Here is a 27706-nt window from a genome sequence, read left to right as displayed (position 1 = left end):
CATGACGGAGATCGTATTGGTGAGTGATTTATTAGTTAATGATAAGAGGTATATATGTAAGGATATGTGGTATGGAATTGAAGAGAATGATTGTGGAGTGCGATGGATGGATGATAAGAGAGGTAGTGAAGCTTAGAGGGTATTTATTCAAGTGAAGAATGATAAGAGGCAGATATGTATTGATGTTTAGAAGTTGGATCAGAGTTTAGATGGATGGATGATAAGAGAGGTAGCGAAGTTTAGATGGTACTTACTCAAGTAATGATGTCTATATGTGTAGTGTAATTGTTACGAGTTTGGAGATACAAAGGAGGTTGGATGGTATCTACTGGAATTGAAGTGTTAAATATGAAAGGTGATGATAATAGATATATGATGGATGAATGATAAGAGAGGTAGCGAGGTGATAAGGTGTTTTTAAGTGTACTGTAATTGTATGGCACTTATTCATATAATGGTGTCTTGAGATATAAGATGGATGGATTGTTGAGTTCGAAGGGCATTGTAATGGTTAAAGTACGTATTAGCAGAATGTGAGTGTAACGGAAGTATGGAATCAGCAACCACGAGGGAGTCAAGTAGAGGAAATGTAGTAGGAATGGAATGTGCTAAGGTTAGCGTGTATGGGGTCTGTGACATTCATAATACAGCTGAAGCATGGAATCAGCAACCCTGAGAGAGACAAGTAGAGGAAATGTAGGAGGAATGGAATGTGCAAAGGTTTGTGTGTATGTTCAGCAGGGGCATGGTGGCGAATGGATGATAAGAAAGATAGCGAAGTTTAGTGGGTATTTATTCTAGTAAAGGTGTCTTTATGATAAGAGGTAGATATGTAATGATATGTGGCATGGAAATGAAGTGAATGATTGTTGAGTTCGATGGATGGATATTAAAAGAGATAGCGAAGTTTAGAGGGTATTTTTTCAAGTGAAGGTGTATTTATGGATATTAGGAAAGATAGCGAAGTTTAGAGGGTATTTATGCAAGTGAAGGTGTATTTATGTGTATTGAGACAGTATTGGTTTTGATTTATTAGTTAATGATAAGAGGTACTAGGATAGAATTAGTATAGATTTAATGTTGTAATTAGTTATAGGCTTAATTCAGATGTAGGGGGTGCCCTAGCATGTGAGCTGGTCATCCGTCCATGTTAGAGGCAGCTTAGGATAGATTAGTATAGATTTAGAACTAGTACAGATTTAATGTTGTAATTAGTTATAGGCTTAATTTAGACGTAGGGGGTGCCCTAGCATGTGAGCTGGTCATCCGTCCATGTTAGAGGCAGCTTAAGATAGATTAGTATAGATTTAATGTTGTAATTAGTTATAGGCTTAATTTAGAGATAGGGGGTGCCCTAGCATGTGAGCCGGTCATCCGTCCATGTTAGAGGCAGCTTAACAGATTTAGCTAGGGGTGGAACCTTGCATGGTTGCCCGGTATTCCGCCTGTGTAGGGTCCACCAAGTTAGTAGTATGTAATTTGGCTTAGGCTGGACATTGTTATTTTTCTTTATAACGGATCAAATGGGTATTATTACTGTAGATCTAAAGAAAAATAATAAATCTAAATCTAAAATCTAAAATCTATATCCACATGTGCAACACACATCACCTGTGACCCCACCAGAGAGTAGGAAAAGCCACTGGAAAAGAAAGAAACGGCACATCTTGTGTAACACTGTGACTCATAGTGCAAGAGTCTGTTTGATCATACTGTGAACTCTGATGATGACCAGTTTGTGATATGAAACTATAAAGCATCTTCCTATTCACAGCTGCCAAATGTAAACTTTCTACCATTCTCCTCAGCACAAGGTTTTCCATTAACGTGGAGGTAAATGAGATGATGTTTAGCATTTTCAATGGTATCAACAACATTATTCTTTTCCTACCTTGAAGTGGGTTGGGTTCGTCATGAGTCTACACAGGTTATAGAGGTACTGGTAAGTTATTATTAATATTATGAAATTGATATCAATGTTTGAGAAATACAATAGAGAGGATTATATTCCAAATGGACCTGGCCACTAGCTGTAAACTGCGCTAGATTATGATGATGATGATGATTTTTACTTTTTAGCGTTCAATCAAGTTGAATACAGAAATAAATTATATACATATTTACATAACAGGACAACAGTGAACAAGAAAAGACTCCTTACAATTGAATGTCAAGGTCATTGATCCACTGTATTGCTTCTGGAGTTGCCATCAAAAATCGACTTTACTGCCTGTGTATGCCCACGTTTCACGCTCTCCGACAACGTGGCATGTGGTTTGTCGTGCAGCTCCGCAGTCACACGCGGGTGTCGGCAACTTCATCCATTTAAACAACATGTCTCTGCATCTGCCATGGCCTGTTCTCATTCTGTTCAGAGCAGTCCATGTTTTACGTGCTAGATGGAATCCACTTGGAAGTTTGGCATTCGAGAACATACTGTGCAGGTGAATCTCTGTTGCTGCTTCCCACCGTCTTTTCCATTCTGTAGTTGGGTTGTAGCCTCTAGCAACCATGTCTGAGGCATTACGTAAAGTTACGTAAAGTTGGATGGCGTGAACGTAATCTGTCTTGGTTGATAGTTCATAGGTCTTCAAGTACAGGTAGATTGGGGTTCCTTAAGATTTTATCAAATTCCTTGATGAGAGCGGTGGATCTGTGGAAATCAGATGGCATTATTCCAGATAAAAGCGGGAGCCAATGAGTTGGTGTAGATCGAATTGTGCCAGTTATTATGTGCATAGTTGAATTCAATTGAGTATCAATAAGTCTTGTGTGATGACTGTCCATCCATACTGGAGCACAGTACTCAGCACTTGAATACACCAAGCCTAAAGCTGAAGACCGTAAAACGCTTGCCGAAGAACCCCAGGTAGTTCCACGAAGCTTATGAATGATGTTACATGTTTTCAGTTTCTGTGTGGAGTTCAGCAGATGTTGCTTATAGGATAGTGTTCGATCCAAGGTTACTCCAAGATATTTTGAGTTCCAGTTGTGGTGGAGTATCCTGTCACAGAAGCTCACATTCAATTTAGTATTTGCTAAGTGATTGTTTAAATGGAGACAAGACACCTGTGTTTTATTGGTGCTGGGCTTAAGTCTCCAGTTCCTGAAGTAAGTTTCCAAAATGGACAAATCCCTTGTTAACATCTCTTCAGTTTTCTCGAATTCTTTGTGTTGCACAGCTAATGCTATATCGTCAGCGTAGCAGAATTTCCATTATGTAACTTCAGGAAGATCAGATACATATAATCTGAAGAGGAGTGGCGATAGGAATGAACCATTTTTAAGCTTCCTCTCCTTGCTCACATTGTTCCCGATGATAACCTGAAGCCTCCTATTACTCAGCATATTGTTAATAAGTCTTGCCATCTTTCTGCATGGTATGACCCGAAAAAGTTTATAGACCATACCTTCCCTCCACACGGTATCAAATGCAGCAAAAACAAACGATGTTTTCAGTTTTCTTTGAAAACTTGATCACAACAGCTGCGACCTGGTCTGAAGCCTGCCTGATCCATAGGAATGTGCTGTAAAATGGCACTGTTTATTCTGTTAAATATGAGTCTTTTAAAAAGTTTGTAGCAACAGCTAAGTAGAGCTATGGGGCAATAATTTTCTGGCTTGTTGTAGGGTTTGCCAGGTTAGTGTTCTTGAACTCCAACGGCATGTGTCCAGTTAGTAAGGTGTCTGTGAAAAATCCTGCCAGCCATTTCTTTGCATTTTGTCCCAGATTGATCAAGAACTTGGGATGAATGCCATCGAAACCAGGAGCTTTAAATGGTTTTAGATCTTTCAGTGCTGTATCAATCTCGGATACTGTGAGGGGATTTGCATATTCTAAAGACTGAGATGCTGTTGACTTCAAGACTTGAAGTTGTCGTCTAATAAATTTGGTGTGTTTCTTGTCACCTGGAACTCGTGACGGTGCAATGATGTGGGAGGCAATTTGATATGATGTAATTTCAGCCTGTTCTCTGAATGATGGTGGGCTTCCTCCTAATTTTCTGAGAAGGCTCCAAGCTTCTCTGCTAGAAAAAGTAAAACATATCCTATCAACTGTTTCTATTCACTTATACCTTCGAGATGAGTCCAGACTGGACAGAAGCTCGGTTGCTGTGTTAGGATCTCTTCATTGTTGCTTCACTTTCTTCATTCCATGCAAGGATATATTCTTTGCAGCAACATCTTGGAACGAACTACTTAGCTGTTCCTATAACTGCACCAGCAAAACGCCTATAGTTGTTAGATTTAGGAGGAATTCACCAGATGCACTTATCGAGTTCTGCTGTGAAATTGATCCAGTCAGCTTTACAAAGGTTCCAGATAGAATGCGGTGTTGATCTAATTACAGGGATTGTGATACCAATTTCAATTAGGACAGGCCTATGTTGACTATGTGGAAATTCACCAATCACTTTTCTTGTGATGTTTATTGGAAAACCAGTTTCATTACAGCTTACAAAACAGAGGTCTGGATTTGTATCTTTGTTCTATGCAGCTGATCTAAATGTGCCCTTATCTTTAGTATCAAAAATTAAATGGAGGTCATTTTCCTCTGCCCATTTCATGAGCATTCTACCATTTTCATCATTTTTGGAGTACTTCCAGAGCCCATGGTGACTGTTAAAATCCCCAATATTGTAGACATTTCTTATAGTAATGCCAAGCAACAGTGTGACAATTGTATGTATATTCCCATTCGTGTTTTCAGAAATTAGCGTGTCTTCATTTATGTTGTTACAGACGTAGGTGGCTATTCCATACATATCGTGATAAGTCACGGATACGAGGGATACGACCTCTGCTTTGAAACTGATCTGCATTAGAAACATGGGTTTTCTGAATGGTGACAATATCAATAATGTTGTCCAATAAGAGTTTAGATAGTCACACTTTGCTTTGCTGATACTTTCAACATTTAGTTGGAGGAGTCAAATGGTTTGCCCAATGTTTCTTGTTAGGAAACTCTTAAAAGAGCTGTTGTGACATGTTTGATATGTCATTGTATGTAATTTCCAGGAAATCACAGTGATAGACTGGCTGCTCACTTAGCACCACAGAGGGGTCACGTGTAGGGTATTTTTAGGTTAAACCTATGGACGTGAACAACATCAACCCCCCGATGATGATAATTACAATGAACAACAAAATAAACATGTAAGAGATCTCTACAAAATAGGAACATAACAAGACATATTTTTAATTAACAAATATTTCATTCCCATGGCCATATGACGGTTTACTTTAATTTTCGTTATTAAAGCAACAGTGAGAACTCGTAACGAACTTTCAACATATTAGGTCGTGTTCTGTACATATAAAACATATTGAAGAGATATTAAGTACAGAACAAAAATGCCAAACTGGACATCAGTAGAATCCAAACCCACAACCTCCCGATTTCACGTCAATAGCTCTATCTAGTTGACCTAGGTCATATTTGTTCTGTTGGGTTCGGATCCCACTGATGTGCAGTTGGCCACTTTTGTTCTGTACTTAACATCTTTCCAATATATACTATATGTAATGCACACGAACTAATATGTTGAAAGTTTATTTCGAGTATAATCAATCACTACTGATTTGCATTTAGGGCAGTCACCCAGGTGGCAGATTCTCAATCTGTTGTTTTCTGAGCCTTTTCTTGAATGATTGCAAAGAAATTGGAAATTTATTGAATATCTCCCTTCGTAAGTTATTCCAATCCTTGACTCCCCTTCCTATAAACGAATATTTGCCCCAATTTGTCCTCTAGAATTCCAAGTTTATTTTCATATTGTGATCTTTCCTACTTTTAAAGACACCATCCAAACTTATTCGTCTACTGAAATCCTCCCACGCCATCTCTCCACTGACAGTTCGGAACAAACCATTTATAATACCATTAGTCGAGCAGATCGTCTCCGTTCTCCCAAGTCTTCCCAGCCCAAAATTTGCAACATTTTTGTAATGCTACTCTTTTGTCGGAAATCACCCAGAACAAATCGAGCTGCTTTTCTTTGGATTTTTTCCAGTTCCTGAATTAAGTAATCCTGATAAGGGTCCCATACACTGGAACCATACTCTAGTTGGGGTCTCACCAGAGACAAATATGCTCTCTCCTTTACATCCTTACTACAACCCCTAAATACCCTCATAACCTTGTGCAGAGATCTGTACCCTTTATTTACAATTCCATTTATGTGATTACCCCCAATGAAGATCTTTCCTTATATTAATACCTAGGTATTTACAATGATCCCCAAAGAACTTTCACCCCATCAACGCAGTAATTAAAACTGAGAGGACTTTTCCTATTTGTGAAACTCACAACCTGACTTTTATCACCGTTTATCATCATACCATTGCCTACTGTCCATCTCACAACATTATCAAGGTCATTTTGCAGTTGCTCGTAATCTTGTAACTTATTTATTACTCTGTACAGAATAACATCATCTGCAAAAAGCCTTATCTCTGATTCAACTTATTTACACATATCATTGATATATATAAGAAAACATAAAGGTCCAATAATACTGCCTTGAGGAATTCCCCTCTTAATTATTACAGGGACAGATAAAGCTTCACCTACTCTAATTCTCTGAGTTCTATTTTCTAGAAACAGAGCACCCATTCAGTCACTCTTTTGTCAAGTCCAATTGCACTCATTTTTGCCAGTAGTCTCCCATGATCTATCCTATCAAATGCCTTAGACAGGTCAATCGCGATACAGTCCAACTGACCACCAGAATCCAAAATATCTGCTATATCTTGCTGGAATCCTACAAGTTGGGCTTCAGTGGAATAACTTTTCCTAAACCCAAACTGCCTTCTATCAAACCAGTTACTAATTTTGCAAACATGTCTAATATAATCAGAAAGAATGCTTTCCCAAAGCTTACATACAATGCATGTCAAACTGACTGGCCTGTAATTTTCAGCTTTATGTCTATCAGCCTTTCCTTCATATACAGGGGCTACTATAGCAACTCTCCATTCATTTGGTACCTAAAGTTCCTCCATGCAAACAATAATCAAATAAGTACTTCAGGTATGGTACTATATTCCAACTCATTGTCTTTAGTATATCCGCCGAAACCTGATCACTTCCAGCTGCTTTTCTAGTTTTCAACTTTTGTATCTTACTGTAAATGTCATTGCTGTCATATGTAAATTTTAATACTTCTTTAGTATTAGTTACCTCCTCTATCTGGACATTATCCTTGTAACCAACAATCTTTACATACTGCTGGCTGAACACTTCTGCCTTTTGAAGATCCTCGCATACACACTCCCCTTGTTCATTAATGATTCCTGGAATGTCTTTCTTGGAACCTGTTTCTGCCTTAAAGTACCTATACAGACTCTTCCATTTTTCACTAAAATTAGTATGGCCACCAAGTATGCTTGCCATCATGTCATCCTTAGCTGACTTCTTTGCTAGATTCAATTTCCTAGTAAGTTCCTTCAATTTCTCCTCACTTCCACAGCCATTTCTAACTATTTCTTTCCAACCTGCACCTCCTTCTTAGTCTCTTTACTTCCGTTATAATATAGTGGATCTTTGCCATTCATTACCACCTTTAAAGATACAAACCTATTTTCACATGCCTCAAGAACTGCTTTAAACCCATCCCAGAGTCTGTTTACATTTTTATTTAGCGTTTTCCACCGATCATAGTTACTTATTAAAAACTCCCTCATGCCTGTTTTATCAGCAATATGGTACTGCCCGACAGTCCTAATTTTAATCTCTTCCTTTCTTTCACATTTATTTTTAATTACCACTAAAACAGCTTCGTGATCACTAATACCGTCTATTACTTCGGTTTCTCTATAGAGGTCATCTGGTTTTACCAGCACCACATCCAGAATATTCTTCCCTCTAGTTGGTTCCATCACTTTCTGAATCAGGTGCCCTTCCCATACTAACTTATTTGCCATTTGTTGGTCATGCTTCCTATCGTTCGCATTACCTTCCCAATTGACATTTGGTAAATTGAGGTCACCTCCTACAATCACGTTCCTTTCCTTATCGTTTCCCACATAGGTGATTATCTTATCAAATAATTCTGAATCAGCATCTGTGCTACCCTTTCCTGGTCTGTACACCCCAAAGACATCAAGTTGCCTATTATCTTTAGAGATGAGCCTTACCCCTAGAATTTCATGTTTGTCATCTTTAACTTTTTCGTAGCTTACAAATTCTTCTTTCACGAGAATGAATACTCCCCCTCCTACCATTCCTATCCTATCTGTGCGATACACCCTCCAGTTCTGTGAGAAAATTTCTGCATCCATTATATCATTTCTCAGCCATGATTCAACTCCTATTACAATATCTCGTAAGTATATATATCTATTAAATTACTTAATTCGATTCTTTTCTTTACAATACTTCTACAGTTGAGCACTAAGAGTTTTATGTCATCCCTACTTGATTTCGAGTTCCGTGTTCCCTTAACACCACTCCCTAGGCCACCCCATTTCCCTGAATGTACCTCCATATAACCCTTCTAAACAAATTTCCTAACTTATATGTACCACTGCAGTTTAAGTGAAGGCCATCTGAGTGCAGATCCCTATCTCCTACCCACCCATTTGGATCTAGAAATTTCACTCCCAGTTTCCCACATACCCACTCCATAGTCTCGTTTAAATCCCCAATCACCTTCCAGTCAGTATTCCTCCTACACAGTATTCCACTGATAACAATGTCCGCTTCCTTAAACTTCGCCTGTGTTGCATTTACCAGGTCCCACACATCCCCAACTATGTTGGTACTTATACCTGCTTGTCTTATGTTGTTATTATCAACGTGAAACACTACCACCTTCTCGTTTCCCTCCTCCTTCTCTTCTACTTTCCTCAAAATCTGCCTTAACCTAATTCCTGAATAACACTCTACCCTGGTACCCTTTCCTTCACACACTTTCCCGACATGTCTAACGATAGAATCCCCCATGACCAGAGCCTCAACCTTACCCACCTCAATTGATCCCCTCCCCTCCTGGTCAGTCCTATCTTTCCTGACAGCTGCAGAAGCTACTTCCTCCTCCCTCTTCTCCATCCCATGACCCTGTTCCACCTGTCTTTTCCTATCCACTACTCCACATTTCCCTTCCTACCTCTTCCCTTTCTCCTACTTCCACACTTCTCGGCAACAGTTCCCTGTTCCTCATCTTCCCTCGGTTGTTCTACCTGCAGTGACTCGTACCGATTTCTCACCGATGCCTGCAATCTCCTTCCCCTTAAAACATTAGACCACCTGTCTTCCACAATTCCCCCCCCCCCCCCCCCTTTCCTTCCCATCCCTCTATTACACCTACTGTATCCTGTACATTTTTTGGAGGCCTACTTTCCATCCTGTCCTCTGAGAGAATCCTAATTATCTGCCTCAAACTCTCCAACTCCTCCCTCATGCTCCTTAATGCCTCGCCAAACCCACAGTTCCTACACTCACACTGCTTAGTCATAGAAAAGGAAAAATAAGATAACTTATTCTGTGCAAAATAAAAATGAAAGGAAAGAAATATTGTCTAGTTTAGTTCACAAAGATCACATATCAGTAAGTTAATTAATATAGGCTACTACTACACTACAATACTACTTAATTGTACTATTTTTTATGCCTACAACACACTAAAATGATGAAAATTGCTGTTAATTACTGGAAACAGAGAATAATACACAAGAATTACACAATTCTTAACTGCAGTTAAGTCCACCCTAATTACAACAACAGAATTTTAGTAAAAGAGTTACTACAGATACCACAGAAATGGTACTATACTACACATGTACACAAATATTTTACAGTAATAGAATAAACACACTACTTTCTAATAAGATGCTATAATACACTACAATAATTTTAAACTATGTTCAGACTAAGTACAGATACTACAATACACTACAATAATTTTAAACTACGTTCAGATGTATTCTAATTACAACAGGTTATTACCAAGCAAACACAGAAAAGAAAATTACCATTAAAGTTCGAAATTTGCAAAACTATACTCAAAATTATAGAGTAGGCACTCTAATTTCTAATACGTTACTATACTACAATAATGTTAAAACTATGTTCAGACGTATCCTAGCTTCTTACTAAGCACAAATAGAAATTAAAATTCCAATTAGGCCTAAATTTAGATATTCGCAAGAACTACCGGTAGGTACTCAAAGATTATCAACAAAGTTAAACATGTATACAGATTAATATTAGTACTACTTTGTCCTACTATGCTGTAATAGAAATGAAACCTGCCGTTTGCACAAAAATACACACGAATATAACAGGCAAGATACTATCTAATATACCGCATCTACACTACAATTCTCAACTGACATGCGGTTATGTGATCTTTACAGATGGTGGATTACTATTATTTTCTCTACTCCGCGGATTGTGAAAATTCGATAATTGAATAGGGACAAGATCAAGGAATTAGCTTGTAAAATCCCTATGTGAAATATTCCACCTTTACAATACTGTGAAACGCTTTTATTATTAAGACTACATTAAGCTATAATAATGAAACATGTTTCGTCCTGCTTTTGGGTTATCTTCAGTCAAATAAGAACAAGACCCCTTTAAAAATAAAGTAAGGGCAAAGTTGAAGTATTTGACAAAAGTCTTTGCAACCATGTTGCAACGCAATGTGTTGACATCTTGTCATAAAACCTTTGGTAATATATATTTAAAAAGTCTTAAAAATAACCTACCGGTAGTTCTTGCGAATATTGCATATATATTGTTTTAACTGTATCCCTGTGTCCATTAAAACATATATGCAATATTTTTATGTTGTGATCTATGTTATACTCATGTGCAGGTTATTTTTAAGAGTTTCTTAATATATTACCAAAGGTTTTATGACATGACATCAACACATCATGATGCAACAAGGATGCAAAGGCTTTTATCAAATAGCTGAACTTTGTCCTTACTTTATTTTTTAAAGGGGTCTTGTTCTTATTTGACTAAAGATGTCCAGAAAGTGGGACAAAATAGCTTACTGTAGTCTTAATAATGAAGATGTTTCACAGTATTGTAAAGGTGGCATACTTGACGTAAGTATTTCACAAGTTAATACTTATGGCAATACGGGCTCAACCATGAAGTTTATTATGTGGAAGATCAAGGAAGGTGAAATAGCAATAAGAATCATATCTGCCTTCCAAAGGGTGGATCTTTTACATACATTTTTGATAAAGTTAGATTATAAACTTCCTATTTGTCTTAGAACACTACTTGTACTTACATTTGGCTGAGTATGTACTCCACTGCTATTTGCTGGCTTGTCACCAAGAGTAACATTCACAGTCCAGTCAACATCATAGTTGGTCTCTTCCATACAACCACTTCCCTGCAAGATTGTCGCACATATCTTCTCAGGAGTCAGGCTGGGTGTGTTGTCTATGATGTACGTCACAGTTTTCTGTAGGGATGGGACAAATGGTTACTTTACAATATCATGTACCTATGTATCCGTTAGAGTGCAGTATTAGCTTGGAGTATTAGGATATAAAAGTAATATAATATAAATTGCAGGTCAACTTTTGGGGGAGGGAAAATTTACTATACCTGCTGTTTCTTGCAGCCCCTAACCGCACCTTAATAAGTACTTATAAATAGCAATACTATATCTTCATCTCACTTCCCTCCCACTCTCTCTTTCATCAGCTCATCACTCACATTCTTGACTACTCCTAGAAAATGTTTGCAGTGACCCATATACACTCCGAAAACTAATACTTTGAAACCTTCATTTATGAAAATCGCCATGATTGTTAGGCATCTCTGTATTCCTAGATGTTCAAGGATCTGTAGTTAAACAGACACTGGGACCCGGTACAGTACACTTTTCTTTATTTATTTGTTTATATGTCTTTGTCTTTTTACGTTGCACCAGCTCAGACTAATATTATGATGATAGGATAGGATAGGATAGGATAGGATAGGATAGGATAGGATAGGATAGGATAGGATGGGATAGAAGCAACTGTAGCCTCAACTGAGGAACAGCCAAGCATTTGCTTGGTCTATACATGGGAAACCACTGAAAACCATCTTTAGGGCTGCCAACAGTGGGGTTAGAACCCATCATCTCCCGAATACAAGCTAACAGCTACATGACCCGAACTGTATAGCCAACTCGCTCTGGAAATCCAGTAAAAAAAAAAATCTAAAAAATCTTCATCTTCCACCATAAGGTGAAAGTTGGGAATATCCGGTGAACAACTGTGTAAGTGGCTTGTCTAGCATCTTTTTCTCTATATCAATCCCTTTCCTTTGTACTGGTAAAAATTATGATAACAGCAGGTTGCAGTCGACAATGACAAAGTTTTAGGACGGACAGATACATGTGATGGCACTTGTGATGGCTTTTCAGGACCTGATACTTGAGTACCATGTATATTAATGAGAACTAAATGAACCAGTTGAATTTTTAAAATTGTATGATTATTATTATTTGGTATCTTCTTGCAATGCATTTCTAAGGAACCATTTCCCTGTTATTGAGTTTTTGTCTACTTAACTTGTATTGGATCTTTTACTCATTGTTCACAACACAGCATGAAACACGAGATCCAAAGTGGGAAGACCACGCGGACAGTTTTGAGGAACTACGCTTCTGTATGTGTTACTACCAGTAACCCTAATACAAAGCACTTCGACTAACTAAAGAATATCTGTAACAGGCTAGTAAGTACCAGGGTAGGAATATCAGCACTGCCTCTAAACAGTTACAAAACGATTGCTCGTGCCTGTGCAGGAGGCGCACTTGAAGCGAGCTGCTGTGCTCCCTAATATCTGTTAGCCAATCACAAACTCTCTGCCTCTCCCTTGGTTTTGCTCAGGCAGTTATTTTTGTATTAGGGTCTCCAGCAGAACATAATATTTCTCGAACAGCTTACTCTGATGGAATAGGATACATTATCATATTATGATATGTAACGTCCATCTCTAGTTCGCTGCAGACATAATTGTATTACTTGAGATCAGTATAAGAAATGGATGGAAAAGTAAATGTACTTGCCCTGGGTAGTTGCCATAGAGGACAGAAACCTGGAATGTGATTGACAAAGCCTTACATAAGGAACTGAGAAGCTTTCTCCTATGACAGACAGCAACCTGATCATAAAACCTGAAACACCACACTGACTATATAACACTCAGTAGTTTCTCAAGAAAGATAGGTTTCATATAGAGCTGCTAAGGCACATCTTTGTTTTATTTTCTTTAAATTCTTATTAAAAAATATACAGGAAACATTGAGGAATGCAATATGAGCAGATAATATCTGTGATAAATTTGGAACTGACTAATTATTTAATCTAACATGTAATGGATAACAGCTTCCCTTGAATATGTACTCAACAATTTATGTATTCACAAGAATTCAAAACATGGCTGTCTTGGCAACAAGCTAGTAACAGTGTCCTTGGCTTTTATGCCTCCTATTTTGCGAGTCTTTAGAAGGATACATTAACTAAATCTGATAGGGTATCCAGCGTCACATTTAGATCTAGAGATGGAGAGTTGTCTATGGAGTGATCTATAGAGAATGCACTGGTACCCTGACAGCCATATCAGAACCTGTCTAGGAACACAAAGCTTTAGAAGCTATCCTTTATTCTTAGGAACCTAAAAATATTTCAGTGTTACATCTAGCTCGGTGTGAGGGGAAGATAAATCAATTCATATATGAGACACATTCCTTTCTCCAACATATCTTCATCAGGAGGGCTTTCAACACTTACAGAGGGGCCAACATCATGCTCTCCCTACTGATGAAGCTGGAAGCAGAAACAAGCTCACTGGGAGTGTAGCAGAAGTGGATATAGAAGGACTGGGATTGATGAGGAGAGGGTCCACCTATATGAAGATACAGAGAATGTCCTTATCGTTTTGTGTTATCGTGTTTGTCCTTGTCTTCTCTTTCCGTTGCTCCCTCTTCCAACACTGACCCAACATTATGTTTATCCTAATGTGTGTCCATTTTCAAGTTCCTTTCTATACATGACTCTAAAAATGTGAAAGTTAATCTTAAGGGGTTTTGAAGTACCAAGAAAATGAAGTTCAAAATAGAAAACAACTTAACTTATCTGAATGGTAATGAAACCCTACTAATTCTACCAACACCTAGGTTTTTGGAAAAAGTCTAAACTGCATGCAGCAATGTAGCAAAATAAAACTACTACTATCACTGACGAGTACATACATTTTCAGTTAACAAAGATACAGTATGATAACACACAATTCACAATTGATCCATCGGGCTGTATCAAAATAACTGAACTATTACCAACTTGCTACATAACATAACATCAACTGAACTCACTGAATTCCAACTACAACTGACTAATTGAACTGAACTCATATAAAACACACAGCAGATCACAATTGATCCACTGAGACAAATGGTATCACTACAGCTGATCTATGTCAACTCGCTACATAACATGAATAGCATTTCAACTTCCTGAAGTCTCACACTCTCTGCAACTGCACTTCACAATATCAACTACAGCAGACTCTCAGCTATCTGGTCTCCGTACTATCTGGCCTACTTGATACTGTAATACAGTACATTGTACGCGCACATTTTAGTGATAGACGGACACCCTAGTGCTGAATCGGTCAACCTCGGTTATCTTCGAGATTCGTATTGGCAACCTTTGAAACACAAACTAAGAATTGCTTACGATCGCTATGCGACATCTGGCATACACTTTACGTACTCGTACTGTTGTTCACACAGCAAAGCCAACCTATAGAATTTATGCTAGGAACAAGAAATTTCACATCAAGAAATGTTATATAGTATTATATATTGTGTGTGTGACACAATTATTGGCATAAGATAATAAAACTTTAGAAAATTCATATTGATCAATCATATTATCGATTCAATTCAGATTTCATTTCCATTCAGTTGGCAGTATTACCGGAACCGGCAGTGCTCCCTCCTTACTCCTCAACCCAGTACAAAAATATATCACTAAAAAGTGTGCAAATAATATTACTTTTCCAAAGCTTTAGCAAGCAGCTCTACCGGGCGAGTTGGCCGTGTGCGTAGAGGCGCATGGCTGTGAGCTTGCATCCGGGAGATAGTAGGTTCGAATCCCACTATCGGCAGCCCTGAAAATGGTTTTCCGTGGTTTCCCATTTCCACACCAGGCAAATGCTGGGGCTGTACCTTAATTAAGGCCATGGCCGCTTCTTTCCAACTCCTAGGCCTTTCCCATCCCATCGTCGCCATAAGACCTATCTGTGTCAGTGCGACGTAAAGCCCCTAGCAAAAAATAAAAAGCAAGCGGCTCCTGCTAGAACGCTATGTGATCTTTCAAAATGCATTATGCATATCTTGTGTTTCTGGCACTGGAGTCACAATTATAAGGCACAGTACAGTATGGTTAACACGTGTGTACTGAATAAATTATTAGAAAAAAACCTCTTGAACAAATGAGACATAGAAGCCCTCTTTCAGCACTCACAAACAACAATGAACACACGGAGAGAGCAGCTGTTTCATCAATTGTTTATCGGGTGTCCTAAGTGCGTACACTGGTAAATTGTCATTTTGTGCGCTCCGTTGTGTTTTAATTGAAGATTGCAAAATGGGTGATAATGAAAAAAAATGTTACAGTGACTATGGATGAGAAACTAGGTGCTATAAGATGACTAGATTCTGGGGTAACAGCCAAAACTATTGCTCTGGAGTTAGTGGAAGAAATATCAGGCAGACAATGAAAAGTGGTGTGTTGCCCAAGGTAGTGGAATGAAAGTAACAAAAATGATGTTGAAAGGTAAGCATAAACAAGTTGACAAAGCATTTTTTTGTGGCATGAACACTTAACAGGAAAGGCTTGCCCGTTAGAAGATGGTATGGCTGGGGTTGGAAGAGAATATTTACAGAACTCTGGGCTATCCAGCTTTAAACTTATCCGGCTTGACCATCCACCCCGTAAGGCCCGATAGCCGAGAGTCTACTGTACATAACATAAACAACACAGCAACACCAAATAATTCTCACAGTATTCTTTATATATAATCGATGTTTCTGGTCAGTTCTGGTTTCTTACAACATAGTATTAATATACACTGAGCAAGTGACCGTGCAGTTAGGGGCATGCAGCTGTGAGCTTGCATTTGGGAGATAGTGGCGAACCCCACTGTCAGCAGCCTTAAAGATGGTTTTCTGTGGTTTCCCACTTTCACACCAGGCGAATGCTGGGGCTGTTTTTTTAATCAAGGCCATGGCTGCTTCTTTCCCACTCCTTGCCCTTTCCTATCCCATTATCCCCATAACACCAATCTGTGTCGGTGCGACGTAGAACAACTTGTAAAAAAGAGGTATTAATACGAGATACTTGGAAGCTTCTACAATTAACATCTAGAAGTCCTTGAGTCCTTGGTAAGTTTCTGTTTAAGAATTATATTGATACGAGTTGGTCATTACAGCATATTACCCAAGGATAACCAGAAACAGGTGTCTTTGGTACATCAAGGTTTCAGAGTTCACCTAAGTCAATGCACATATAACTAGAAGTTTCCTCAGCAACTTGGAATACACAGAAGATTATTAACAAGTTATAAGCATGATATAATCTCAATCCACAGTTTTTGAGTTAACACTCATACAACAAGAAGCTTCCTGAAAAGCTCAGAACACATGAAAGATTATTTACACGTAACTCACGTACATTGTAAAAGAAGTGACATGGCTCTCTAGAAACATTTCCACCAAGAGAAAATCTGTGTATTCTAATCTTTGGTCAATAATAATGACAAGACAGTCATGCATTTACCAGGTTCAGATCAATAACTCCAGAGCACACTTCTTGTGTTTGAATTTTCAGTATAACACATATATCAAGAATCACATCACGAAAGTCTTCAGGAGATTTTGCAGAATGGTAGTACTTAAGCAGAGCCACAGCAACAGCATCACATAAGTCACAAATTATTGGCATCTGAAACTCCTCTCCCATTCTTACTCTGACAGGGGAAGACAGTTCATCAATAAGATCTTGAAATCTTGGTGAGATGTGATGTGTTGCTCTGTATGTGAGATGCTCATTGTAGAACTCTTCCGAGATTTTTCTCCTCTCTGAAACAAGGATTTCAAAAGAATTGGTTTAGAATAAAATATCATTTGCTGTAGCATTATAAATCTAAAAGGATCTGGGGATTATTTTAAACAACCCACATGAAAAGTAATAGAAATTTGAGCACCTTGTATTCTATCTACAGCTTCCTGGAATTAGCAAATTTGGTGTAGATAGTTTCTTTACTGCTATGGCTTCTACTTACAGGAAATATGAACAGATAGAGGATATGAATCAAATTCCTATTCTTTTAGAGTAGCTAGAACACAATACTTTAAATATGTGAAGTTCCTGAAAATTGAATTACAGGAACATTAGGAACATTTAACGGATTCAATCATTGCTTGTTATTGAATGGAGGACTTTTAAGCATTTAGTATAACTCAGATAGTTGTATTTTCTTATTTTTAAAGTATAAATGTAATCTTAGCCAATATAATAACTTAAATATCCATTAGAGATTTAGGGGACAAGACGATGGGACAGAGGAGGGTGAATTGATTTTAATTGATTACAGGATATGGCTTGAGTGACAGAAGAATAAAGTCAGTAACTGTTTACATTCTGGTGGAAAAAACAAATCAAAGACAGTTGATGGATGTATCAGCTTTACCAGGAGAAGTATTCGATGGAGATCATAGAGTTGTGACAGCAAAATTGAGATTGGAGAAAGTGGAAATTTTAAAAGAGAGAAGAATGTACAGGAAGAATTTCGGGAGAGAATGGAACAACAAATTCCAGTTACTGAAGTGGGAAATGTGGAAGATGAATGGTACAACTTTCAAAAGGGCATTTGTAATTGGGGCAGAGTATGCCCGTGGTAGAACATTGACAAGAGTGAAAGTAAAGGAGACACTGTGGTGGAATGAGAAGGTGAGAGAAGTGGTGAAAGAAAAGAAGAAAGCATGGCATAAATGGAACAGAGACAAAAAAAGAAAGCAAAAGGAACTATCTCGATAATAAAAGGAAATGTAAGAAAATGATAAGAGAAGAAAAGTTGCACCATTAGCTTGTCCAGGCCCATTAAACTTTAAAACTTATTCCTCCTTGGCTTTGGTTCCTCTTCAGGCTTCTTTAAATCTTCCCGATCGGACTGAGAAATTTTAGATCACCTGTATTACGCCCAAAGAGAAGAACGGAAGGGCAAACAATTACCGTATTTAGATGACAACATTCAATTTTATGTATGTCTCAGTGTAAATTTTAACAAGTGTAATAAGCCTTTCAAGGACAACATGCTTTATGAGATATACAAACGCATAGTTCCACAAGGTCCATTACACAAGCAATGTGTTATCGACTAACTTTCTGTTCTTACTTGGACGACATTTGAATAACAAGTGGTTTTAATGACTTGACAAATGATCACTAAAGATTTTATTAGCAATTGAAAAATGACGTGTGATGATTTGGGTACTTGTATGTAAACAGATCAGCAAGATCAGATTATTATATATTTGCTATAAGTGTATCACTTTAATCTTAACACACAGTAAAAAAAACTTCTAACTAAAGACTTTCACAAGCTGGGAGCGTTAAAAAAAAAAAAGGTTGAATGTACGGCTAATGTACAGCTAAGCATGTTAAAACTTTTAATCAATGTATTCATTTGGTGAAAAATACTGGATGAAGACATGAATCCCTACATGTCACATGTGTGATTTGTATGATTTACGCTGATGATGACATTTGTATATGTTGAAACCAGTACCACTATTAATTAAATGTTGTAGATAACTTCTTATACAACTTGTAATTTGTATTGAAAAGGTTGAACCATACTAAATCTTATCTCTGTAATCTCAGTTCAGTATGGGAAAACAATGAAGTTTATATCTTTGAGGATTACTGTTGTCAAGAGAGACACCAAGCCAATGCCCACTGCAATATTACAGGTCTCTATGCCTACTAGTTTAACAGATGACAAAGAAATCAAAAGAATATATGAAGAGATAGACAATTTAGTACAATATGTATGTAATTGTTATGTGAGACTGGATAGCAGTGGTAGGCCAAGGAAGAGAAGGTAATTAAGAGAATTTGCGATTGGGATAAAGGAATGAAAGAGGAAGTCGGCTGGTTGAATTCTGCACTGATTATAATTTAGTCCTTGCTAATACTTGGTTCAAACACCACAAATGATGGCTGTATATAAAGGCGAGAGCTGGAGACAATGAAAGGTATCAAATACCAGGCGAGTTGGCCGTGTAGTTAGGGGCACGCGGCTGTAAGCTTGCATCCGGGAGATAGTGGGTTTGAATCCCACTGTCGGCAGCCCTGAAGATGGTTTTCCATGGTTTCCCATTTTCACACCTTAATTAAGGCCACGGCCGCCTCCTTCCAACTCCGCCTTTCCTATACCATTGTCGCCATAAGACCTGTATGTGTCGGTGCGACGTAAAGCAACTAGCAAAAAAGGGGGTAAAGGTATCAAATAGACTTCATTATGATTAGGCAGAGTTTCAGAAATCAGGTGTTGGATTGAAAGACTTTCCCCAGAGCAGACGTGGACTCTGACCACAACTTGTTTGTCATGAAATGCCATTTGAAGTTGAAGAAATTAAAGAAAGGAAGGAATACAAGGAGATAGACAAGTTGAAAGAAAAGAGTGTGAGAGACTGTTTCAAGGAACATGTTGCACAAAGAATAAATGAAAAGGCTGAAGGAAACACAATAGATGAAGAATGGACAGTGATGAAGAATGAGATCAATAAGGCTGTTGAAGAAAAGTTAGGAAGAAAGGAAAGATCAAGTAAGAATCAGTGGATAACTCACGAGATACTAGACCTGACTGATGAACGGCAAAAGCTTTTTTCTTTTTTGCTAGTGGCTTAACGTCGCACTAACATATCAACGGTTTTTTGCACAGAAGATGGGAAAGGGCTAGGATTGGGAAGGTAGTGACTGTGACCTTAATTAAGGTACAGCCCCAGCATTTGGCTGATGTGAAAATGGAGAAACTGTGAAAAACATCTTCAGGGATGCCAGTGATGGGTTTCAAACCCAATATCATCCGAATGGAAGCTCACAGCTGTGCAGCCCTAACAGTATGGCCAACTCACTTGGTCAACAGGGGAAGTAAAAGAATTCAAAAAAATTAGGAGGGCAGAAAAGAATACAGACATTTAAAGAATGAAGTAAATAGAAAGTGCATGAGAGCTAAGGAAGAATGGCTGAAAGAGAGTGCAAGCATGTTGAATATTGTATGGTCATAGGAAACCTAGATGCTGCACGGAGTAAAATCAAGGAAACCTTTGGAGAAAAGAAAACTAGGCTAGGTGTTTGAATATTAAAAAGTCATAAGGGAAAGAAGACAAGGCAGAAAGATGGCAGGAACATATCCAACAATTGTATCAAGAGAAAGAAAGAGATGATAAGGTTCTCGAACAAGAAGAGGGTGTCAATACTGATCAAATGGGAAACCCAATTTTGCGGTCAGAATTCAACAGAGCTTAGAGAGACCTAAATAAGAAAAAGGCATCTGGAATTGATGACTTACCTTCAGAATTAATGACTGTCTTACTAGGAACTGGTACAGTAGGGTTATTCCATTTAGTGTGTAAAATGTATGATACAGGAGAATACAATCCAGTTTTGGAGAGAATATTGTTATGCTTATTCCCAAGGTAGCAGGTGCTGACAAATGTGAAAACTACTACACCAATAGTTTAGTAGCTCATGCCTGCAAAATATTTACACGTATTATTTACAGAGGAATTGAAAGATAAGTTGAAGCTGAGCTAGGAATATATCAGTTTGGCTTCAGAAGAAATGTAGGAACACGTGAAGCAATCCTGACTGTACGTCTGATCTTAGAGGACTGAATTAAGAAGGACAAGCCCACGCACATAGCATTCGTAGATCTAGAAAAGGCATTTGATAATGTTGATTGGACCAAGTTATTTGAGATTCTGAAGGCGACTGGGATCAGACACCAAGAACGAAGAATTATCTACAATCTGTATAAAAATCAGTCTCCAGTGATAAGAATCGAGGTCTTTGAAAATGATGCAGCAATCCAGAAAGGAGTGAGGCAAGGCTGCAGTTTGTCCCTTCTCCTTTTCAATGCTTACAGAGAACAGGCAGTAAAGGAAATCAAAGAGGAATTTGGAAAGGAATCACAATCCAAAGAGGAAAATAAAAATTCTGAAATGTGCCTACAATGTTGTTATTTTATCTGAGTCTACTTAATATCTGGAGAATGTGCTGAATGGTATGGACCGAGACTTGCAGAAGCAGTACAAGTTGAAAATAAATAAATCCAAAACATAAGTAATGGAGTGCAGTCAAAGAAAGTCAAGTTATGATGCAGGAAATACTAGATTAGGAAATGAAGTCTTAAAGGTAATAGATGAATATTGTTACTTGGAAAGTAAAATAACTAACGATGGCAGAAGTAAGGAGGACATAAAATGTAGACTAGCATAAGCAAGGAAGACCTGTCTTAAGAAAAGAAATTGCTCACTCCGAACATTGATATAGAAGGATGCTTTTGAAGACATTCACCTGGAGCATGGCATTGTATGGAAGTGAAACATGGGCAATAACTAAGCTCAGAAATAAGAATGTTTTGAAATGTTGTGTTACAGAAGGATGCTGAAGGTGAAGTGAGTAGATCGAATTACAAATAGAGAGATGCCGAATCGAATTGGTAAGAGGAGATCAATTTGGCTACATTTGACCAGAAAAAGAGATAGAATAATAGGACACACTTTTTCATTTGGTTTTTGATGAAAGTGAAGGTGGCAAGAAGAGTAACAGTAGACAAGGGTATGAATATGACACATAGATTAGAAAATCAACAAATTTGTCCTTAATTGGTCCGTATTGACTTGTAACAATCATGTACAACAGGTGATTGTTTAGTGCGCTCTGTCAATATATTATCAATACTTGACTTTTTACAATGTTTTACACGTACATGGAAGGCTCCTGAATCATGTACGCGTAAAACATTGTAAAAAAAAAAAAGTCAACTATTGATAATATATTGACAGGGCGGACAAAACAACCACCCGTTGTAAGTTACATAGATTAGAGCAAATGTTGGATGAAGTAGTTATGTGGAAACCGAGCTCGATAGCTGCAGTTGCCTAAGTGCAGCCAGCATCCAGTATTCAAGAGGTACCGAGTTCAAACCCCACTGTCGGCAGCCCTGAAGATGGTTTTCCCATTTTTACACCTTAAATAATGCCTCGGCTGCTTCCTTCCCACTCCTAGCCCTTTCCTGTCCCATCATCGCCATAAGACCTACCTGTGTCAGTGCAACGTAAAGCACCTTGTAAAAAAAAAAAAGTTATGTGGAAATGAAAATGTTAGCACAGTACAGGGCTGCATGGAAAGCAGCATCAGACTAGTCTATGGAATGATGACCCAAACAACAACATGAGAAATTTATAATTGAAATATAGGCTGCATAGACTCTCATTTGTTTTTGAGACGTTCGATGATGTTTTTCCTCATTGGCAGTGAAATAAATGTCTTCCCCAGTCCACTGCTGTAGCAGATTTGTTTTTGAACAATATTTTGGCATGCCAATATGTTACTATAAACTCCCCACACACTAAGTGGAAAAATGATTCATAAGATTCACACATTAGAATCTTGTGAACATAAAACCCAAAAGTATGTTGTAATTTTCTAATTATTACACAAGGACAAATATAGGTTAAATCTAACAATCCATGGCCTAGTAAAGAATTTCACTTAAAGAGCGAAGTAATGCCAATAAAGAACACTTCCCAGACGCAGACAAACTGTTATGTCTCTTCACTGTTCATACATTTATTTATTCATTACATTTTCAACAAGTTGAGGAATGAAAGAGAATAAAGACACATTTAAAAGCTGATGGACGTCTACGAGTTCAAGAAAATGATACACAATCTTCAACCGTCTGCTGTGTGATAGACTTAAAAGTAGTCTACAAATCACTTTCACACCGCTCTTCATAGCCAACCAAGCAATCACATGAACACTGAATGTAGCTTTTCCCCACCTTCAATAACGCAGACTGAGAAGACAAATCTTTGATCCTGGACACTGGGATGCTAAGTCTTGGTGAATTTTCTCCTCATCCATTGTAGGAAAATACAGGGATGGTCCATTATTCTATCTCTGTGGGCATTTATTCAAATTCTAGTCCTTAATAATACCTACATGAATACTTGGGTTCATGATCCAGTGATGCCCAAAATCACCCTGAACTTCAATACAAAATTATCGGAACTTCGGCAACAGGCAATACAATAATGAAAAATGATTATATAACTATACAGCACAGTTCAGAGCCATGTCACGACCTTCCACGTGGGGCTATATGAACACTCCCAGAACTCCCATGTTACTGCTGCAGTCAGCATACAGTTTATGGCTAATTTAATAAGGATGTTAGTAACACATAGAAAGATAAAGAAGAGTAAAGAATGCCTAAGGGATGCAAGTGTGGGGGCTGTGGGTGAGAATGGAGATAAAGAAGTATGAGGGAAGAGTTGGACAGTTTTAAGGATGAAACCAAGAACACATAATAGAACAATGAATAATATAATTGTACAGCCTGTTACTGTATGTACACATTTTTATTTGACACCACCTGAATGAATGCTCGTTGGTTTCAATGTTCCATTTCACTTGAGCCCTACTAGATGGCATAGTAAACCAAATCCCTCTACAGTGTCAAAGGTTGAGTTTTTATTAATTTTGTCAGGTAAACATCAAATGTGTCATTAGAGACCTTTTATATGCCAACATCGTACGACAAGGTGTGTCCAACAGACATATTTCTCCACCTTTCTAAAATCGAGCCACCTCTGCTGGGTTTTAACCTGCGATCTTGTGATCCGGAGGCTGACACTCTACCGCTGATCCACAGAGAAGGCTACAGTGTGGAAAGGAGCAACAAAAAGAAGAGATAAGGACAAACATGAAAACACAAAAGAGAAGGACAATCTCCATACACTGCTTTCTTCAAAGAGATTGGCTCTCTCCTCATCAATTCACACCCACTTCTTTCCAGCCCCCTGATAAACTCGTTTCTGCTTCCTAGCTTCATCAGGAAGGTAGGCTTCAACACTCAGTGAGGGTTCATCTCGACAGATCTTAAGTCTTGATGTTAGAAGTGTAGGATAAGAGGAAAACTATTTGTTCACCAGAGGTTGAGAAGAAATGCATATAGAAGATTGGGACTGAGGAGGAGAGAGCCAATCTATTTGAAGACAGCCATGTATGGAGATTATCCTACCCTTTTGTGCCTTTATATTTGTCTCTCTGTCTCTCTCTCTCACTCATTTTTCTACTTTTCTCTCTTTCCATGCCAACCTGTCGTAGTTTTTGTCCTATTACGTGTTTGGTTCCTTCCCAATATTGAATAAATATGTTATTTGTTTAATGATACTAATGGTCTACCGGCTCCACATTCTAGAGGTAGTGAGGCTGCCCTCTACCTGGAGGCCTTGGGTTCGGTTCCCGAACAGGTCAGGGATTTTTACCCAGATCTGAGAGCTCATCCGAGGTCCACTCAGCCTACATGATAATAACTGAGGAGCTATCTGATGGTGAGATAGTGGTCCTGATCTACAAAGCCAAGAATAACAGCAAGAGGATTTGACATGCTGACCATGTGTCAACTTGTAATCTGCAAGCCTTCGGGCTCAGCAGCGGTCACTTGGTAGGCGTCATGGAATTTGTTTGTTTGTTTGTTTATATTACAGCCGGATGCAGCTCTTGTAAGGCAGACCCTCTGATGAAGGTAGGTGGTGTCTGTCATGTGTAAGAAGCTGCATGCTATAGTGGTGGAGGATAGCATTATATGTAGTGTGTAAGTTGAATGAAGTCCAGTGCCGCGGTGTAGGGGGCAATGCGTCCGCCTGTCACCCGGCGGCCCTGGATTTGATTCCCAGCCGGGTCAGGGATTTTTAATTGTAATTATTAATATCCCTGGCCTGGGGACTGGCTGTGACGTCCATAATCTTCCTTTCTTCACACACAACATTCCACACTACTGCCATTCCAATTACACTCACGTTCATACAATATGGTGCCAGTAGGGGCAAAAGATCCAGATGGGTCGACGCCCCGAAAAATATCATTAAAGAAAAAGTTGAATGAATGTTGGGAATGGCATGAAAACCCAGTCCCTAAGCCAAGAAAATTAACTGTTTATGATTAAAATCCCATGATCCAAACAAGAATGAAGCCCTGAAACCAGAAGGCCAGGACACTGATCCCTCAAGCCATAGAACTGAGCAATAAATAAATGATAGATGCTACATAATTTGGAAAAAAATCAAATTTCAGTTTGTAATCAACACTGATTTTTTTTAATTTTTGGGAAACAGAGAGTAATTCAGTTTAAAGTAATACTAACAATAATGTTACTAGTTTTACATCTCACTTACTACTTTTACAGTTTTCAGAGATGCCGAGGTGCCAGAAAAGTTGTTCCAGAGGAGTTCTTTTAAGTGCTGGTAAATCCTCCGACACAAGGTGGGCATATTTGATCGCCTCCAAATACCCCCAGCTTGAGCCAGAATCAAAACCACCACCGTGGGCCCAGAAAGCTGCCACTCTACCATTCAAGCCACTCAGCCCATAATTAGCAGTAGTATTTCAGAAATGAGAAAATGACTTACATTTCATTCTTAAACTTACCTGGATCATATGAAATGGAAACTGTGGTTCCTATGAATAGGACCACAATGATGAGAGAAGGTACCCACATAACTGTGCCTGTCTGTGTGGAGAAGAACAGACAATGTGATTAAATTTTATATGTGGGTGATCAGTAATAGATATGTTGAGATTTTATCTGCAGATGATAAAGTTGCCAGATTCAATGTATGGATATGATAAGAATCCCAGTGTATGGTTCATTCTGTTAGGTAATGCCATATTGATTATAAGAATCATCATGGTCACCTCACATTACAATGCCATAAATCATGTGCATATGTTCTGCACAATTCACTCTGTTAGTAAACATGTTATCCCCTGGGATATTTGCTTTTTCTTCTTCTAACTCAATAAGTGACTTGATATATCAATTACTTGCAAACACCTCTGTCATCACTCCCCGGTATATCTGACCTCACGTCTTTCATTACACTGTTCTCCCAACTTGCACTTGGCTGTCCCCTAGGTCTTATGTCTACGGCAGTCCTCAGCAAACATTTTATGTTGCACAACTCTTCTGGAGCATAAAATTTAATAATAATAATAATAATAATAATAATAATAATAATAATAATAATAATAATAATAATAATAATAATAATAATGAAATTCCACAGCCTGTTCCCAGTCATTTGACCGGGTCAGGAATGAAATGAATGAAGCCCCCATCTAGTGGCGAGGATAGGAAATGTGCCGGCTGCCGAAGCCTGACGCACTCCTCTGGGGCAATGATAAATGACTGACAGATGAAATGACATGTTAATGGAGAGTGTTGCTGGAATGAAAGATGACAGGGAAAACTGGAGTACCCAGAGAAAAACCTGCCCTGCTTCCGCTTTGTCCAGCACAAATCTCACATGGATTGACCAGGATTTGAACCACGGTATCCAGCGGTGAGAGGCCGGCATGCTACCACCTGAGCCATGGAGGCTCTAATAATAATAATAATAATAATAATAATACACTCACTCCATAGGCTTCTGAGGGACATGAAGTTCCCGTGCCAATCTCACAATGCCCTTCCATCCTTTTCGATCATGAGTCTGCTCTTCCCAGTTATCAATTTGGAGGGTCCAGCATACCTTGTTGATCTCCTTCTTCCAGGTGCTTCGAGGTCTTCCTGAAGGTCATTTTCCATTAAGAGATCCCCTGTATAGATCTTACATATCCAGCCCAGCACAGTCTGTTGGATCCTATCACACCCATTATAGTGTGTTGTTGAGATCTCTTCTGCCAGCTTTGTGAGACAAGATAGAACCATGGGCCAAAAGTTTTTCTATAAACTTTATTCTCAAAGACTTGCAACTGCTGCTGCTCTTTCTACGTTATACTCCATGTCTCGGTCGGAACCATACAGAAGTACTGGTCGAATGACTATTGTACATAGTCATTTTTGCATTCCTTGTTAGAAACCTGGAGCCTAACATAGGGCTCATAGAGTAGGAGGCCTTATTTGCATTAATAATAATAATAATAATAATAATAATAATAATAATAATAATAATAATAATAATAATAATAATAATAATTGTTACGGAGATTTCCGTGGTAGTTAGAGGTGAAAAAAGGTGCTGGGATGAATAGGTCTCAACTTACAAAATTAAAGTTAATTTAAAATTTAACAAGGTTATATTTTCTTTTCAAGATCAAGAAATAACAAGTATAACAGATATTCAGTAGCCTATCAACCAATTAAGAATGTACAATTACAATTTGTTAATGGTTTTGGGCTTCGAGCACCCAGACACACAATCCTTGAGCAAAGAGCCCAACTTTACTTATGTATAAGGTTCAACAAAGGGGCAGAAAACCCCAATCATTCCAAGGAGCACAACTCACAATTACCCAGTAAAGCCTCCTCGAGGCACACAGAACCCAAATTTAAGAAAGAGCAACCCGCTCTCAAAGTTCAAGCCCATCAACGGCCACA

At 38.3% G+C, this 27706-nt stretch overlaps 1 protein-coding gene across 1 annotated transcript in view; it reads right to left on the bottom strand.

The window, feature by feature from the left end:
• The window catches only part of LOC136857894 (sphingomyelin phosphodiesterase), an 86447-nt gene extending 60557 nt beyond the window's left edge, over nt 1-25890 (bottom strand). Inside the window, exons 1-3 of the mRNA XM_067136937.2 lie at nt 25756-25890; nt 16807-17108; nt 11253-11429 (exon numbers count right to left, since the gene is read on the bottom strand). Of these exons, the coding sequence (XP_066993038.1) occupies nt 11253-11429; nt 16807-17108; nt 25756-25825 (549 nt within the window). The 5' untranslated portion in view covers nt 25826-25890. The remainder of the gene's footprint in view (nt 1-11252; nt 11430-16806; nt 17109-25755) is intronic.
• Between the last annotated feature and the right edge of the window lie 1816 nt (nt 25891-27706).

The sequence above is a fragment of the Anabrus simplex genome, chromosome 1 (assembly GCF_040414725.1).
Source record: "Anabrus simplex isolate iqAnaSimp1 chromosome 1, ASM4041472v1, whole genome shotgun sequence".
Lineage (NCBI taxonomy): Eukaryota > Metazoa > Arthropoda > Insecta > Orthoptera > Tettigoniidae > Anabrus > Anabrus simplex.
Note: the sequence above shows the minus strand (reverse complement) of the source record. Positions and strands in the feature narration are given on the sequence as shown.